We start from the raw sequence: 18,865 nt of genomic DNA on the forward strand, positions 1-18,865 counted from the left end.
CTGGTGTTGAGTGCATGCAGAGATGGAACTGAGCATGAGGACAGTGGGTTGAGCGCTAGGACAGTGGGTTGAGCGCTAGGACAGTGGGTTCAGCACTAGGACATTGGGTTGAGCGATAGAACAGTGGGTTGAGCGTGTGTCAGACAGATTTTGAGCCCAGGCATGTGATGTTTAAATACTGAATACCTGTCTCAAACCAATGGCACAATCATTACGCCATAGAATAGGGGTCTTGGCAAAATCTGTGGCATGGACTATCCGCGGAGTAAACACGTTTGTTGGAACCGCTGGGTCTTAAATCTTAATTTTTCTGAAGGCTGCCCAAAAACCAAGGCAAAATTATGATTGGATTTTATTATGACCTGTCTGTTAAAAGCATTTATTAGCTAATTAGTTTAATGTCAGGATATTGTAAAATATATATTTCATAGTGAGATGAAAGGACAGTAGAATAACGAAAGAGTGCTCCTCTTTTTTCAATCACTCCAACCCATATGGAGCATGTCAATTTCTTGTAATTAATTGACCCAAAAGCCAAGCAGTTCTGATCACATGAGGAATCAGCTCATGGGGCTAGAAGCAGTCATGCAGCAGATGGTTTGGCCCACACACAGCCTTTATATCAGTATCTTGGAGCCAGTCTAGGATTATGTGAAGAGACTGGAGCAGCTGGGACAGCCGAAATCCACAAAAGAACTGTGACAAGTTCTTAAGGATGTTTACAACAACATACCTGCCAAGTACTGTACCATGGTTAAGTCTTTCTGGGAGTATCTCTGCTGTTATAAAAATGTAACATCAAATGTCTTTCTAGGCTACAGTAATGAACCACTGAGGTCATGTCAAATTTTTTACTGTGATGTCAGCCTGAAATTAATTGACTCCTTAAAAAAAAAAAAGTCTACAAAAGCAATACAGTTGAAAATTGGAGTGTCACAGTTTAAAGAAGTTAATAAACAGTGTTTCTGTTTTTCAGACTTATCAAAAATTTGTCAGGATATCAGTCCTTTTCTTAGAGTTTACAGAGCACTTTTTACACACAATAAGTCAAAACAAATTGCTTTTCAAATAATTAAATGATGTTAAAATGATGTTAAAAGAATTAATTAAATCAAGTTGAAAATGAGGCAGAAAATTCAGTTAAAATGTACAAAATTATGTAGAAATTGATTTGATGACGATCTTAACGTCATTTTAGATAAATATAACTATTCCACTTGACTCCCAATGACTTTCATCATGTCATTTTCAACCATTTCTATGCCCTGAGTCTGACAATCACCCTAAACATAACCATTACACATACACTCCCCTAAGCCTAAACTAAACCCAATTCGCACCTTAGCTATAAACCTAACAGTCATCAAAACAGCTCATTAGGACCAGCAAAATGTCTTAACTTTACAATACCCAATCCTTAATTTGATGGGGAAATAAAAAAAAAAAGGTTCAGTCTGATGCCTTGACAGGAGCACAGACACACACACCTAATGCTAATTTAGGTCAATCAATTCACCCTATAATCACATTTTTGGACAGTTGGAGGAATCATTACTATTCCAAAGAACCCATGCATGCACAGGGATAACACAAATACTGCGTGCAGAAAGACCCTAGAAGACTGTGACCTTGCTGTGAGGCAACAGTTGTACCTGCCACCATGCAACATTTACTCTGTAATTATTTAGAATAGAGGTATTCCCTCCTAAAACAATGTAAAGATAGACTATAATGACTGGGAGATAGATACATAGATATAGAGAGACAGACAGACTTGTAAAGTTTTTCCTTCTCATTTTTGCACCTATTTCTTCTTATTATTTTTTTTTTTAAAGCTCACCCACAGTAAATTACCACCTGTGCTGGCAGCATCACTGATCAACGGTTCTTTTCAGCGTTTGAAGGAAGGTGTTTCTCCACTTGGGTTGTCACAGTATCACCTTTTCCACTATGTGATTCCTAAAAGAAAAATGTGTGAAAACAATCGCTGGTCACTAATTTTAAAATATGTATTATTATTATTATTATTATTATTATTATTATTATTATTATTATTATTATTATTACAGGGAGACAGCCTTTGCCCCCAACAGCCTTAGCTTAAAGGCTGTTGAGAGCAAATACTCTGGAACCCAATTGTAAATGCACTCTGTGTAGCAAACCATTACACATAAAATCTTACAGACGATAATCACCATCATAATTATTAAAGACCAATCAACCAGATGGTCAGGCAAAATACAAAACAATAGAACATGCTGCACCTCCACTAGAATTTGCAGTTATGCCATTAAAGTTATTTTAAAGCTCCATTTGCCTTCTGCTCATTTTTATAGAAAATGAGCAGAAAGGTAACGTTGGCTTCATCTTGGCTGAATAAATGTTTAATGAATGAAGAATTGTTCAGGGAGGTATATGTTTTGGGACCTCAATTTAAGATTTGAAAAGGGTTTTTGAACAGAGGAAAAAACATTCTGTATACATCAGACCCCTAGAGTTAAGAGGGTGTACTTCCTCTTGACCCTGCGTCTTTTCCCAACAAAACAATACCTCCTAAGGAAGCAAAAAATAAATGTAAGTGTGGAAAACTGTGGAATTCTTAGATTGTGTTGCAGGTTGCAGATTACAAGGATTAACAATCAGAGCGACCATAACAGTGACGCACAGTGAGGTTTATAGATTAGAGCTTCAGAAGTTGTTTTGGTTAGATTGTAAATGGTAACTGACCTGTACTTACACAGTTATTAATGGAGTCCAAACAACCTAAAAGCGTGTCAAACTACATTTTTTCATTTACCCATTTATTCAGACACTAATGGTGGTAAGCCACACTGTTGCCACTGCTGCCTCAGGGCACAGAAGCAATGCTGCCAAACAGTTGGTGCCTCCAGGCCCTCTGACCGCTGACTACAGGCAAATTTGTTGAAGTGTCTTGCCCAAGGACACAACTGAAACAGATGGAGCAAGGGACCTAAACTGGCAGCTGACTGGTTACAAGATGAATCCTTACCTGTAGCAACTCAAGCTACTTTAGTTAAACAATGCATTTTATGACCCAGTTTAATGTTAAGCTTTTATAATGTCACACCCTAAATGTCTATACATCTAGTGCTACATGCAATTTGCAATAAATGTATGTTTCCATTTGCTTTGATAAAGATGAAGAATATGAGACCATAAGCTTGTGTTCTGCATATATATCTGATTTCTTATGAGTGGATTCAACAGTAGCTGCTAAATTAATTGATCTGTTTGCAAGTTAATGCCATGACTCTTAGAATATTGGTTTGAACTTATAACCAGATAAACTGTCCTGGTAGCTGTACATGTGAGTGTGGTAAGGATCATTTCTACAGGAAAAAAACTAAAGGCTATGGGTTGTTTTTTAATATATATACATACATTTTAAGAGTTACTTTCTCACATTCTTTGAACATCAAGTGCCTAATAAGGGAGACGGACCACCCCTTTGAGCAGTTTGAGTCCCTCTTGGAGCGCTGCCTTACAAGTCTTAGACTGTCAGTAATTGGATGTTTACCCTTCATTGAAGAAGGAAAGCTTTGAGGGATGAAGCAAGTGGAAATCCACTTTGCAGTCCGCTCACCAGGATGTCCCATAAAAGCTCCGAGATGTTCAGATCTGCTGATTGAGGAAGTGATGGAGGCCATTTCACATCAACCTCATGATCATGGTGCTACTTCTGAATGTGTCTCTCAGTGTGTATGGTGACAGTATTATTTTTGCAATATAAAGGCATGGCAAAAGGGGAGTGGAAGCACCTCGGGGTGTGCATGGCCTGAAAATGACCCTTCATCCCTTACCTTTTATATGCCGTATCCATGCAGAGAGATCATCAGGCATAATGATTCGTCTGAGATTGTTTGCCATCTCCGGCATCGTTTTGCTTCTTCTAAAACGTTATCGTCGTGTAGCTGGAATCACTCAGCAGGCCTGTTTTTATGCTCACCATGGTTACATGGCATCATGAAGAACAAGGACGGTGCTGACCAGAGGATGTCTTAAAGTATACCAGCTTGTCAGCCTTTTCAGTTGCTTTCTAACATTTGATTTCCAAGCATAACGTCAGCTGTAGCAAATAGTTTGACCTTTTACTTCATTTGTTTACTTTCAAGAGAAAAAATATGTTAAAAAGCATTTGATACTTTTTTTTTGTACTATAATTTCATCCGACACTGACCAGTCAGCGCTGTGACAGTCCTTACAGTAACTACGCACTCTGTGTGTTTTGTGTGTTCAGGTGAGAGTAAATGAATCACACCGTTTCCTCTTCTCCAGTCTGCCAGACGACTGATGGAATCCATTCACTGGCGAAGCTAATAGCCGCCGTACGCCTCCCCCCTTTAGCGTGCACACACACTCACACAGATGCTCACCCACGCCCACAAAGCTTGTCCCTGAAGGACAGCCACTGCCAGTCCATCCCGCCCACACGTCTCCGTTCTACCTACAAGGTTAATTTAGATGGGGATGTATTGAAAAGGTCATAACTGGCATGCTTCCCCACTCTGTGTCATAGCTTTCGTAGATTCCACACGAAGAAGGGTTGTTTATTTCTTTAGCTAGGAGCTTTTATTACACTCATCATAAAGCCAACCTATTGGGTTGTGTGATAATGTCAGTGTAGAGCTTGAATGTTTGTTAATATAGAAAAGCAACCTGAGCTAAACCACATGCTCACATATGACATTCGTTCAGCATGAAAACATTGAGTAAAATACCAATATTTCATGGTTTCGTGGTATTTAAACTAAAGAAAAACTGGATATGACCGTTTTTAAATCAAAATAAAGACAACTATAGTAACTGCTGTAAATATGATAAGAAGTATTGATTATTAAGGTTTATCCCTTTGAATGAAGAAAGAAAAATGTAAAAAACTACAATAAATGAACCATGGCCAGTTATTATGCAGTATATGTATTTTATAGTAATTAAGGGTTATCTTGTTTTATGTTGTGTTGTCAGCAGGGAAGTATAATTTTTATGTATTTTTTGCTACTTTAAATTATTCCAATAATATTAGAAGAATCATATACTGTAGATATATACAGTATTTACAGTAGATTTACAGTCGTGAAATATTAAGGACATCCTAGAACTGCCTGTGTGCATGCTGTAAATATTTTAATACGTTTTATCCTTTTTATTGTGGAAAATAAAAGAAGGAATATAACTAGACAACTTCACTCTTCCTTAATGTTGTGTAAAATCTCGTTAAAAAAAACGATTGCTGGTGAAAAATACAATTTATTCCCACATGGTTAAAATTCTTTCGTGGTTATATGGAGAGTAATATTTAGTAACTTCTAGGAGCAGTTTTACTGCATCATAGCTTTACTTTTATTTGACTAATATTATGAATTATACATTTCTGGCTACTCAACTACTGACAAATAACTTCACTGAATGAAGAACAAACGATCCAGACTCTTCTAGTTTGCTCTAAAGGGAGTCGTGTTGTTGGTAAATTAGCTTCAGTGTTCCAATGATATTTTATCTTCTGTTATATTTGGAGTTCTCTGGAAAACACAGTTAACTGTAGATATTGTTGATGGAAGACATTCCTAGTCTTAAAATTATTATTAAATAATTTTTTATTTATTATTATTTTTATTTATGATTACATCATTTTGATCAAATTACATCAGATGTTATGATCAGTAAATCTATTTGCCAATATCTTTTTCTCTTACTTAAGTAATTCAAATCACTGCTTCTTACTTTAGTACAATCTTTGCCTGATTTACCTGGCTCTATAAAATTAAACATGGACATATTTCACATTAGTTACACATGATGAGCACATTATTACTGCGCCAGCATTTTGAAGGAAATTTGCCCTTTTCCCCAGACAATAAGTCTGTTGTTCTCCTGATTGTTATAATGACAATGAAAACCATGCTGAGATTAGTATAAAAAGACGATATCTTGGAAAGGATCGAAAAATGTCTCTAAATAATGAAAATCAACGATTTATAATTTTAAAATATTGTCTAAAATGGGAGGAAATTGAACACAACTGCAGACATTTTCTGGTCCCACTGTGAGCTCACCCTAAAAAGCAGACTGCAAGATGCTGTAAAAATGTCATTACAGAACCTACAGCAGGTTCTTGATACTGTTGATTTGAAAATACATGCGTCCACATTCAGAGGAAAACCGATTACGCCACCCATCATGGGAGGCAGTCTTGGTTCCCTGGAAAACTGGAAAGTTTGCCCGAGAGAGGCCAGATAGAGATTAGGAATTCTGGAAACACATTCCTTTGATCGCTTATTCTAAACTGATCTATTTATTTTTATTTACACAGAAACAGAGGAAACCAAATATGGCATTCAAGTAAAAGCATGGAGCTAAAAGTGTGAGGATTTGTAAATCTTTAATTGCAGCAGGAAGTGGTACACTCATATTACAGAATCCACCTAGAATCCTACCACCTAGAAAAGGTAGCTTCAATTAAATGTAAGATCATATGTAAGAATGAGAGCTGGAGTGGAATAATCCTGGAAATTATGGAAAATCCTATCCTAACCTTAAACCATATATAAACATTATCTATGTATTTGTGTTATACCTTTCTGCAGAATTTTCTAGATTTAGACCAGTCAATATTAGAATGATATAGAAAATAAGCATAAGTTGATATTAATTAGTCTGATACAACCTATTTGATAACTACTATTAGTTCATCTACAGCCGCTCTAAAACAAAATAAGGAGATTAAAAGTGGCAAAAGGTGTCATTCTTCAACATCTGACACACTAACAGTTCACACAACCAGTGCAAGCCTGCTTTCAGCCAACTATGCGGCAACAACAGGCAAAAAGAAGTAATCATTCTTGCCTTGATGCTCTTATTTTATATAAAGACCTGTTAACCATCCCAACATTGTTACTGACAATGTGAACAGTTTTGTAGGTAAATTAAAACCTATGCTGCTAATTCTGATCAATAAGAACATGAATAAATGAACACATAGTTTTCCCAAATACTAGATTATGGCAATTATTGTGAATATTTTGGATGTGCAATACTAAATGCTTAATTAATGTAAAAGACCTTCTAAACAGAGCATTCTGTCTTCTATAAGTCAACATCTGTCCACTTGTACCACACACTGTTTTAGGCCTGATGCCAGCTTGGATTATTTAATACTCATGTTAAACTGTGCAGCAAGTTGCCTAAGCATCATCTAAAGCCTCCTGTTGCCCTATAGTATGTAGTGAAGTCTGACCAGCACAGCTGGTTTTATACACATCTAACTGTTCAGAGGTTTTGCATTGCATACAGGCATTCATAGAAGAATCATTTCAGATTTTGTTAAAACCGTCTAGGTTTAGATAACTTTTGAACGCTGTGCCTGAAAGGTTTAAAGCTGTAACTGTGTGTTTGAGACTGTTATAGCCTGAGTCACTTCTCCTTTTGAGTTTTGTCCCCTTCTCCACAAAGTCAAGGCAGGTTAATGGGGTGTCGCCTTTCCCTACAGGGCACCATGCTACACAATGGCACCTTGGTGTTTATATTGTGGGTCCCAGTACATCACACTGCGGCGAGTTTAATTCAGAAGTCCTTGACAAGTTCAACAAGCTATAATTCTTGGAAATACTCTAAGCCAAAACCTGTTTTTAAGCTGCTCAGGTTCAGTCGCTAAAACTTTCCACTTGGCAAAATTTGAATCTCTGCCCTCACAGTTGCTGAACCTCTTTTGTAGCTTCTCATTCACAGCGGCTGAATTGTCTCCGTGTCCTCTCTCCCTTTCTTCCCGTTTTATTTCAACTTTGCTGAATCTTGAAAGCTCCTGCCTGCCTCCCTCACACACTTCCCTGTCTGTGAAGCAGGTGAACACCCACACACTCACACCACCACACATCTACGCTTCTGACTGGATTTTTAAATCCATGACAAGGAGCCCTCACTATGAATATCAAAGACTCGTATCTGAGAGCATGTAGGCATGACTCACACACGGGGCTCTGTCTTACCCCCAGCAGGCCACCTGAGCGTCCAACTCGCTGGAAGTGGCAGGGGTTACAGAAGGACGGCTGATCAGACGGCAGCGTGTCTGCGGCGTGGGTGGAACTCGACTGCATTTGTCACTCAGCCATGTGAACATATGAAAATCCCAGCAGTGTGCTGAGATTTCCAACACACTCAGAAGTCCCAGCCAACTCCTGTTTCCATGGGTCATTCTCTTGACGATAGGAGAGCCTGCGCTCGCCTCAGCACTATGTCAAACCGCACAAGGCGAATGTAGAGGCCAGAGTGGCTGTGACAGCTACAAAGTGGCTGAGGGAACTGTGTATTTTAGTCAGTCTGCTTCAAATAAAAGGGGCTGCTAACAGCAACAAATCACAGCTTTGCAACGCAGCAGCTTCCCCTCTGTGATGGAAACCTTTTTCATTAGTGTTCTCTTTTTACATGTCTTGTTCTCTGGATGTAGTATAAAGCGCTTGTTACACTATTGATTCAGCACGAAAACCTCTCAAGGCATTAAGTATTTCTTCAGTTTGGAAAAACGCAGTAACATGTTGTGCCTACCGCTTCGTGTGAATAATAATGTTCACCCCTGGCCTGTCAGGAGCTGCAGACCTATTTATATGGATGCCGAGCTATACCTTTAGCTGATGTGCATGCTGCAGCGGTGCAGGTGCCTGTCTTGTGCAGCAGGCCGGGATGACATGTGAATCGCAGCAGCCGAGAAAGCCCCGCTTAAGTGGAGGCAGTGGGGAGAAGCCGGCAAGAGCCAGGAGGCAAACAGACAAACAGATGGACAGGCTGATGCCAAGCAGGCAGTGGAGCAAATAGATTGTGCAGCATGGTGAACGGACTCAGCCTACCAAAGAACAACCGAGAGACGCAGGGCCGCGGCAACGCCGTCAGCTGCTATAATTCCTACAGATAGGATGGATACGTGGTAAATAGGACTCTCATCTTTCTTCCTCCCCTCATCTGCCCCTGTCACATCGTTCATTTGATATGTGTTATGTAGGAGGAGGGAATGTCAGTCTTGCTAAATGGGAAAATGAGCAAACCTGTATATGTGTGAGAGGGAGAGCAAGAGGATTAAATGCAGAGTTGAGATGGGTGCTGCAGGTGGAAGAAGGCTGTGGGACACAGGGGACTTTAACCAAAAAAAAACACCTTTTTACTGTGTGAAAGACTAAACTGCTATTGTTGCAGTTATCAATTCTTTGGTGTTTATAATGTTTGACTTCCAAAAACTCTGCATAGTGGAAGCAGCTTATTCTACTCTCATGTCTCAAAACTCTGAAAAGTCTTTAGCTTGTATTTCCCTGAGGCTCCGGGCACATGCTCACTGGAGCAGTAACCTTTGCTTTAATACAGGAGGAGCACGATTTTAACTTTCCCTTGGAGTCTTTTCTCAAAAATGTGAGTCCAGATTGACTTAGTTGTGTTTTCCCTGTCTCACGCTCTCTTTCTCTCCTATGGAAAACATCTAGCTGTGTGTGAGTCAGACACAAAACCAGCCTTAAGAGCTGAGACAGCCCTGTCAGATCTGTCTACTTGTGTACCTACACAGTTTAATGGGTTGTCTTTGTCTGTGTGCATCTGTGTGTGTGTTTGTCTGTGTACATAGGTAGAATGTAAGAAGGCCCAGCCCAAGGAGGTGATGTTCCCACCAGGTACGCGAGGGCGAGCCAGGGGTCTGCCCTACACCATGGATGCCTTCATGCTGGGGATGGGCATGCTGAGTGAGTTGGTTTCAAATTTACTGTCAATAACTTACATACATGAATACATTATTTTGAAGTTCATAGAATAGGATGCATTATCAGAACCTCTGCAATGTCTTTCAGGGTATGTCTACCATTTATCAAAAGGAATTTTACCCCTTCAGCTTTTCAGACTAATTCAGATTTTGGTCAGTCTGTGTTATTTTGTGTTTATTTTTAAGTTTTGCTACATCTTTTCAGTTAGTATTAGTCTGGACTTTGACTGGGCCATTAAAGATAAGAAATAAATAATAAATAAATAAAAATAAATTGAACTTTTATTGATCTTACAATGGAGAAATTAACTCTCTGTATTTAACTCATGCCCTTTGATGGCAGGGGGCTGCCACTGTGCAGCGCCCGGCGAGCAATCGGGGGTTAAGGGTCTTGCTCAGAGACCCAGAGAGGCAGTCTGCGGGAGTGGGTTTCTCTGGGTCTCTGAGCAAATGTGTTGTCCCAACCATTCCATCCTTGCTTTGACTGTCTGTTCATGGTCATATATCTGCCTGAGGCTGACTGTTCAGTCTAGTCTCATTTTTTTTTTTGCAGCCTCAAATAGGTTTTCATTCCTATTTAGCTTTTAATAACCTGACCAGTTACCCTCTGCTGAAGATCACCAATCCCGCAGCATTAAACTATTACAGTGTGCCACCAAAGAGATGAGTTTTAGGATTATTTGCATCAATGTAAATCGCAGAAAGTTTTAGTCTCATCCATCCTCATCATCAAACTCCATATGTTATCTCTTATGGAAAAATAGCAAACAAATATTTTCATGGCTTTCTTTCCACAATGGTTGTCTTCTTTCCACCTTTCCATTACAATCATATCTGTCATTAAATTCTTTCACCTGAGCTGTAGATCTCTGCATCTTCTGCAGTTATAATTTGCATATTGGCTGCTTCTCTGATTTATCCTCTCTTTGCCTTTCATGAAAGTGTAGATGAATGTTCATGTGTTGGTAGGGGTGCAGTTGTGCCATACTCTCCACTTTTGCATGGTCAATTGATAAATATATTCGGTGTCATTATTGTTTGTTATAACTTATAACAAACAATATATATACTAACCCTGACTTTAGACGCTTCAGACTTTCTCCTTATCCTGTCTGATGTGTTCCTAAATCTGTATAGTGCTGGTTGTTCACTGGTCCTCTAAAGACCTTTCAAAGAGGAGCTGTTTTTATATTGAAAAATATATATTTTTTCCAGTTTCGTATTTGTTAAAACCACAGATTTTTTTTACCTGCTCCTCATTATCATTTTCCGCTTATCAGGGACCAGGTCGCAGGGGAAGCAGTCTCAGTAGAGACTCCCAGACTTCCTTCTCCCCAGACACTAGTTTCAGCTTTGCTTGGGGGAGCCCAATGTGCCCAATAGTCCCTGCAGTGTGTCCTGGGTCTACTTCTGGTGGGACGTGCCTGGAACACCTCCTAAGAAAGGTGTCCAGGGAGTCTTAATGTGGAGGAGAAGCAGCTCTAATCAGAGTCCCTTCTGAATGACCAGGCTCCTCACCCTATCTCTAAGGGAGTACCAAGCCACCCCGCAGAGACATTTCCTTTCAGTATCTAGTATCCACAATCTCGTTGTTTCATTCATAATCTAGAGTTCTTGGATTTAGGACCCACTCGTAAATCTAGAGCTTTGCGTTTTCTCTCAGCACACCCTTCCCCACAACAGACCAGTGCAGCATCCGCATTATAGCAGCAGCCGCACTGATCCATCTTTCCAAATTCCCATTCCATTCTCCACTCGATTGCAAAAGGACCCCAAGATACTTGAACTCCTCCACTCGAGGCAGGAACTCTCATCCAAGCCAAAGGGAACATGCCACCTTTTTCCCATCAATAACCATGGCCTCTGACCTAGAGGACCTCGTTCCCCTTCCAGCCTCTTTGCATTCAGCTGCAAACTAGAAATGCTGGCCATAAAGATTAAACAGGAAAGGTGACAGAGGGCATCCCTGCCCTCAAATATATGCAATTGATATCTCTACAATCAAGTGTCAGATACACACCTTATACATGCCCTACTGGTTGGCCGCCAGCTCCCAGAGCTTCATCATGTAGGCACAGTTTCTACCTGCTAAGAAAAACAAACTAAGTAAACTAACCCTCATCTAGAAAGCTCTATTAGGTGGTTGCTGCCCCTAATTAGGCTGCTTCAAGGTGTGCCACCAGTGGCCACTGTGGTCTATTTCGGGTTGAGTCTGGTACAGGCAGCCCCTGGGCATATAGGAGCAGACCAGCACATTAGCAGACTAAATGAAGAGGAAAATTGGTGTAATGTCATATTAAGGATTCATCACTGTGCCCCCCTTAATGGGTAATGAAGGGGACACACATGTCAGAGAGAGATCTCATCTACAGGGACCTCAGCTGCCGACCCTCCCTCCTCCCTTCATTACCATCCAGCCAATGCCTGGGTCCCTTTTTATTTAACACCATTGCACTCTTTGCCTCCCTGCCCCTGTGCTCACCCCCCATCTATTCAGCTATCTGTCTGTGTGTCTAGTTATCTACCTAGCTATCTATTTGTCGTTCACATTCCATATGCAAATAATTTGATTGTATGGCTAAACCAAATGGATTTGCCATCACTTAAAGTCCTTTTCCATTACAAACAAACGGTACCTCTGAAAATGGCTCCTCCCACCTAAAGCAGATGAATTCAATGCTGAAGCATGTTTACTACTAGATAGTGGCACATTTTAAACTGATTCAAGTTATTTCCATTATTTATTTTCCAAATACATTTTTACTATGTTTGGCATTGTTTTATTTTGTTTTAGTTTACATGTCAAGTTTCTTAAATACAGTAAAGTAAATAATACAGACGGGAATTTTTTTTAGCCACCTAAGAGCAGAAAAAGGGTTATCAGCTCGTTTCACCAAACAGTGGTTATCATTGTACATTTAAATTACATCTAGGTTTTTTTTCTTTACGCTTTACTCATAATTTTATTTTAAATGTTTTATTTTTCTTTCATCTTTAAAAACCCAAGATGTAATACCACTCTATAAATGCACACCATTCAACATGCAGAAATGTGTTTGTTTGGCATTCCTCAGAGGCATGGGTATAATCTTATATCAGGTGTGTGGCTATTAAAAGGTTCATTTTTGTGACTAGCTTTTTCTGGTTTCTTTATAAAGGTTATCTGATTGAACTGTGGTTTCCTGTTGGCTTAGATTTTATTTCTCAGATTTTTTATTTAGTTCTTGTTCCATTTGTTAATAAGTTTAAGCGTACATAAGAAGATATTGCACATCGTCACAACAGTAAACAAGTAAGGAATGGAGCAGAAGCCATTTTTTCTCCAAGAGGTGTGAAAAAAAAAAAAAAGAAAAGTCCAAAATTGAAGAAAATATGGATGCCAACAGGGATAAGACAAGTGAAGTGCTTGGAATACAATATAAACATTGATGTTCATTGAAGTGTTAGCTAATGCTGAGGAGGCTAGCACGTAGATGGAGAAGTAAGATCTGCCAGCACATAGCAACAGTGTTAAACAAAGCTCCTTTCTTTTGATCGAGTATGGTGCAAAAAAAGGTTTCAGGTTCTAAAGTGATTGAGTAAACACTATGAGGCTGTCCTCTAGGAAAGCCTCGAAGCATTTGATGCAAGACCTGCAGGTTCTGCAACAGATTTTTTCTCGCTGTCATCAGACTGTTGAACTGTTGAAACTCTAATCAAGTCACAAATCAAGTCTCCCACTTGTAAACATAATTTTTGCCCTACATTGTGAATTATCAAATCTCTTTAAATAGAACTCAACTCAATGTTTCTACTGCATTTGCACCATATTCTTTATAAATTGCTTTATTTTAACATGTACATAAGGTTGTTGGTGTTTGTTTTTTTAATAGGCACAGTCTGTGACTGGATCCCTTCAAGGATGTATGTAAACTGCTCAAATACATCATACAAAATTCATTTTCTGATTGTTTTAAGTGTTAAAAAACTATAGCAACACCGTAGATTGAATTATTTCAGTAATCAAGCAGCTTAAAACATTTACTGGAAAAAAAATGTCATCATAATTTCCTGGCTTTACAGTTTCTAACAAACAACATAAATTGTTGTACTCTGAAAGGCAGCAAATTATTTCTATTAGCTAATTTCTATACATTAATCTCCTCATTTGTTTGTGCAAAGTTACTTCCATTGTCTCAGTTACTGCATTCTTGACCTTTCTCTGAAAGTGATTATACAGTTGTTGGTGGTAAAACAGTTGATGAGTCCAGCCAAGTGCGTCTGTCAACTCTATTGAAGCCATTCCCAGCTCCATCTCATCTGGTCAAAGTATTTAACAAGCACAGTGAACTTTTCAGAACTTATTACAGACTAAAGTGTCTGCGGAGAGGAGAGCACTCTTTCCCTCCGCTGGGAGATGCCAAGCAGGAAGGCAGTGATGTGCTCATGTGAGAATATTAACAGCCAACTTGTTTGGAGACACTCTTATCTAAATGAAATTGGAACAAGGGCAGCGAAACATTCCTTTATATAATTTGCATTTGGAAAAAGGGACCCTAGGCTCATTATTTAAGAAAGTGTAAGCTCCTTTTGTGCCAAATCTCATTAAAGCCATCCCTAGCTCCTTTGTTTACTGCCTCTAATCGGGGCATTTATCTTTATTGTGTTGTGCCGATGTATGTTTGCTGAAATTAATACACATTTGAGCCTGCACGAGGTATGGGTGTACCAGATGGATAATTGATTTTAAAGTGAATCAGAACTGTTGGGCCATAAAATAGGTACATTAGCATGCATATTAATAAGGCAAATAAGAGCACTAAGAGGCCGCCACAAGGCCAGGCACAGTAGCAAGCTTCATTAAGTGAAACAACAAGTTATCCCCTGCCTTCTCTTTCTTTAGCAATTTATTTCTGGCTTCCTTTCTTTTATTTCACACATACAGTACAGACACTTTAGAAATGCATGCTTGTAACTCAGAACCTCTCTATATTGAATGCTTCTGGCTTGAAATTCTGCTTTTACTTATGTGAATGGGCTGGTAATGTATTGTTGTTGTGGTTTTTCATTTTAGAAAATGTTAAAATAGGAAGGACTCAAGAGCAAGGGTATCTGAGGCAACATTTTCAGTCAGGCATTTATTCAGTTTGACAGTAAGACAGTATCAAACACATAATATCCAATACTTTGCCGGCTGTGATGGCTTTTCATTGTACCATATCACAGTTCTTTTCAGACCAAACAAACAATGAGGGTTTTTTTGTGAAAGCTATCCATCTGTAGCTTCCTGGTGATGACTTCTCATCAGCAGATGATGAGAACTGATTTTTTATTTTTTTTCAAGCAATGCCTCTGTCCTACTTCATCCAAACCAGGTTAAGGTTCCCCTCTCCGCCTCTCAGACTTGAATTTCGTTTTGTCTGCAAGAGAGGCTCTGGCTGAGGCATTTTCCCATTGGGTCAGGAATAAATTGAACTTTTTCATGGACAGCAAACACTGATTAGATATTTATGACCAAGGTCAACCTTTCTGATTCCAGCTGGCACAACCCACAAAGCATACAGAACAGAGGGTCTACACACATGCTCACATTCCAACATGCACGTATCCTGCATAGGCACACCAAAAATGCCCCGGCATGCAAACTTACATTTTTCATGCATTTATAGACACCATCCTTCTGATAGATGTGCTCATAGGTGTGTATGTCATACCTCAGGGCAAAGGAGGTCTGCAGTAAACACACTATGAAATAAGATGACTTAGTTAAGCAGTTCTAAATGCTTTTTCAATACTACCTACCATGACAGAAGCATTATATTTATGATGTACCTCCTGTATGAGGGAAATGACAATACTAAAAAGGTTTTATTTATATTTAAAAAAATATATAACCATGGATTTCACATAAATCTTTTGCATCGTTTTGAACAATGAGCAAGTATGAAGTGACACTGCTAAACTTGCCTTTTTTATATATTCCCTAAAGAAATTGGATGTTTTATCTTTATTCTTGAATTTCCAACATGATTCCAGCATTTTCTGGAGTTAAAAGCCTGATTAGAAGAATCAGAGGACCTGGCTGCCATCTTCTATAGTTTTTAATCTCCCTTTCACCACCTGAGACATGTAGTTTCTTCTTCTTCCTGCTTCCCAAGTTTTTTTTTTTAAGTAGCTCTGTGATCATTAAAGAAGCAAAACGTTCTTCACTCAGTAACAGCATAAACACTGAAGAGTGTGGCGGAGTCACTGTTACAAAAAGAACCGATTTTTGTATTCCCCACAGGGCAGTTATTAATCAGGGCTAATTGAATAAACATTAAATAATGTCCCATCTGCAGCAGTTGATTTCTGAGAACATTTTGTTGTTTTATTACAACAACAGATACAGAATTACTTTGATGAAATAAATTCGTACATTTGGTTTCAGTAAAATAAATTGTATCAGAACATATGTGGGATGGAATAGATGAGAAAAAGGAGAGACTAGAGTCTAGAGTCTTCTAGTCGTAGAAATGCATCATTTATAAATCCATCTAGACACTCAGACATCCGTATAACAGTGAAGTTCTCAGAATTTAAGAGGTTAGAGATTCTAAGGACACACCTGGAGAGAACCACTGTGTGCACATGGAGAGTATTCAAACTCCACACAAAAAGGCCCGGACTATGATTTAACCCAGAAACCTTCTGGCAGCTTCCCCAGCATGCTGCCTCAAATCTAAGTGAATAAAAATTGTCAGTGGATCTGAAGCCTCCCTTATCCATGATGCATGGTAACAAATTATCACGCAGAAATGTAATACTTCATCAAGCTTTTAAAAACGCATGCTGAATAAACAAAAGCCTAAAAAGGTTTCCAAGGTGTTTTTCTGAGATATAGGTTTTTTAAATATTGTACAATGGAGACAGCGATATTACGGCTGAATTCCTAGCATTAAGCACTGCACCTTCCTTAGTAGTTAGAAACAGAAAAATCATTGATAGGGTAATGGCTTGAGGAAAACAAATAAAGACTAACACACATTCCATAATCAGAGGGGTTAATTATGTTCATATTACCCTTGATGATGCTCCCATCCTTCCCCACTTCCACTCTGCCTCACTAACTCACCCTTTTACTCCTCTCAGATTTCTTCTTTTTCCTGTATCCAATGGCTGTTGCCTCACATCCTCTCTCAATATGTTGCCCACAGCTGCTTCTGTCTGAAAAGTGTCCAGCTAATTAACTGCTTGGTCTGTGGTTGTAATAAGAATCATGACAGCAGATGAACAATGCATCTGCTGCTCTTAAATATTTCTAATGACACCGGCTCCTCTTTTGTCCTCATTGGAACGTCAAGAGATTTCTCAACAAGCACGATGACTTTGGTTTACAGACATCACAGTCAAGTCGCATTTGTCATTTTCAATTAGCCCCCGGACTAAACTAATCAAAAGTTAATAGTTTAGTGCAGATGTTTCCATGTCAGCATGTGGGACGACCAAAATGTCAAACTAAAATGTAGCTGAGTTTTGATTCATATACTGATGACAGCTTAAACATGTTTAGCTTATGAGGTGCATCATGCACCATTCTTTATCATAATATAAAAATATTTCAAATTCTGTATATTATTTAATGCTGTTAATCACTTTTAGTTGGAATCATTTGTTTGAACCATTGCTGTTGCAATGTGATTCAAATGGGAAGTAGGTTAATGGCAATGTTAAAAAATGAATAAAAATCTGAAACATATACAGTTAAGTTAAAAGAGCAGCAACTTAAAATTAACACAGTAGTGGTTCTGTGCAGGATTCAAGACCACCTACTGTACATTTGGCTTAATAACTCAAGAAGACCTTTTAAATTAAAGTTATTTTTTTGTTTATTTATTATTAGCATCCCCATTAGCTGTGGTTTATAGCCAGCTACACTTCCTGGGGTCCAAATCATTAAAATACAGTATACCATGTAAATTCATGAACATGTTTGACAGATGACAAATATCATATACATATCAATAAGACTGAACATTCATAGAAAAGGGGAAAGTTACTATTTAAAATTTTAACATTTTATGAATAACTTACAATAAATTAGAATATGAAACTAATTCATTTATAGATAAGTTGCTCCTAAAAACTTCTTAAGTTGCATTTTAAAAGCAGATTTATGTACAATTTTTATGAGAATTAATGGCAATGAGTTTCATTCTTTCGTTGCTCTGTAAGTAAAGGTGCATTTGAGGAAATTAGTTTTCGCCCTAGAAATTACAAATCGTCCTTCAGCTGCTTGTCTTGTGGCATAACCATGAGAGTCCAAATTATTCTTAAATTGAACAAACAGAAACGGTGGACTCTGGAGTTTTAAGATTTTCCACGTTGAGAATAATAGCGAAGCTAGTGCCCTGTCATGAGTCTTTAGCCAGCTTAGATTTGAATGCATGGTATTTAAACTGGTCCTGTGAAAACAATTTAATGCCACACAGGCAGCTTTATTCTGCATTATTTGAAGTTTCTCTAAATCTTTTCTTTTTGCATTTGACCATATTGTTTGACAGTAGTCAAGTTGAGAAATTATTAATGTTCTTACTATAAGCTTAGGCAAATAAACAAAATCAGTTTTTAAAAAAGCAGTGATGTCTGGTGACCTTTGCTATCTTTTTAGCTGTTGTTTCTTTACCAGATAAAAGAGAATCCCCCCCTCTTTATTTTTCAGTACTTCCAAATATAAGTTTTTTAGTTCCACAGATTTACGGATATTATATTTTCTATAATGTCTATACATTACTGACAGGAAAAATCTGACTTTAACCAGGTTAGAAATAAGCGTTGTGTGAGAAACTAATTCTACTCCATCATTAAACTTGTAGAACCACCTCTAGCATGAATAAGTTTACGTCATCACTTCTCTCCAACCTTAGCAGTCACTTACACCGTTCTGCAGATAACTTTACATCTATCTCCACCAGAACATTTCACTTTTACTGGAGCGTTCTTTTTCAGTCAATCAGTTGCAAGTCTGTGCTTTTCGGGAATCATAGTTGGATGACATTTGTTAACAAACTTTTTTACTTTAGTTGACAGTATCTCATTCTAAAAAAACAGAAGTTCATTTGTGACTCCATAAAATCAGAGTTAACACATTTTAAC

At 38.4% G+C, this 18,865-nt stretch overlaps 1 protein-coding gene across 8 annotated transcripts in view; it reads left to right on the forward strand.

Annotated features, from left to right (window-relative positions):
* msi2 (musashi RNA binding protein 2) overlaps nucleotides 1-18,865 on the forward strand; it is a 357,407-nt gene that overhangs the window by 266,141 nt on the left and 72,401 nt on the right. For all 8 annotated transcript variants that reach the window (XM_015391454.1, XM_015391455.1, XM_015391459.1 and 5 more), the window contains one exon: nucleotides 9,620-9,734. In XM_015391454.1, coding sequence (XP_015246940.1) covers nucleotides 9,620-9,734 — 115 coding nt within the window. The remainder of the gene's footprint in view (nucleotides 1-9,619; nucleotides 9,735-18,865) is intronic.

Source organism: Cyprinodon variegatus, unplaced genomic scaffold, assembly GCF_000732505.1.
Source record: "Cyprinodon variegatus isolate N-32 unplaced genomic scaffold, C_variegatus-1.0 Scaffold542, whole genome shotgun sequence".
NCBI classification, from domain to species: Eukaryota; Metazoa; Chordata; class Actinopteri; order Cyprinodontiformes; family Cyprinodontidae; genus Cyprinodon; species Cyprinodon variegatus.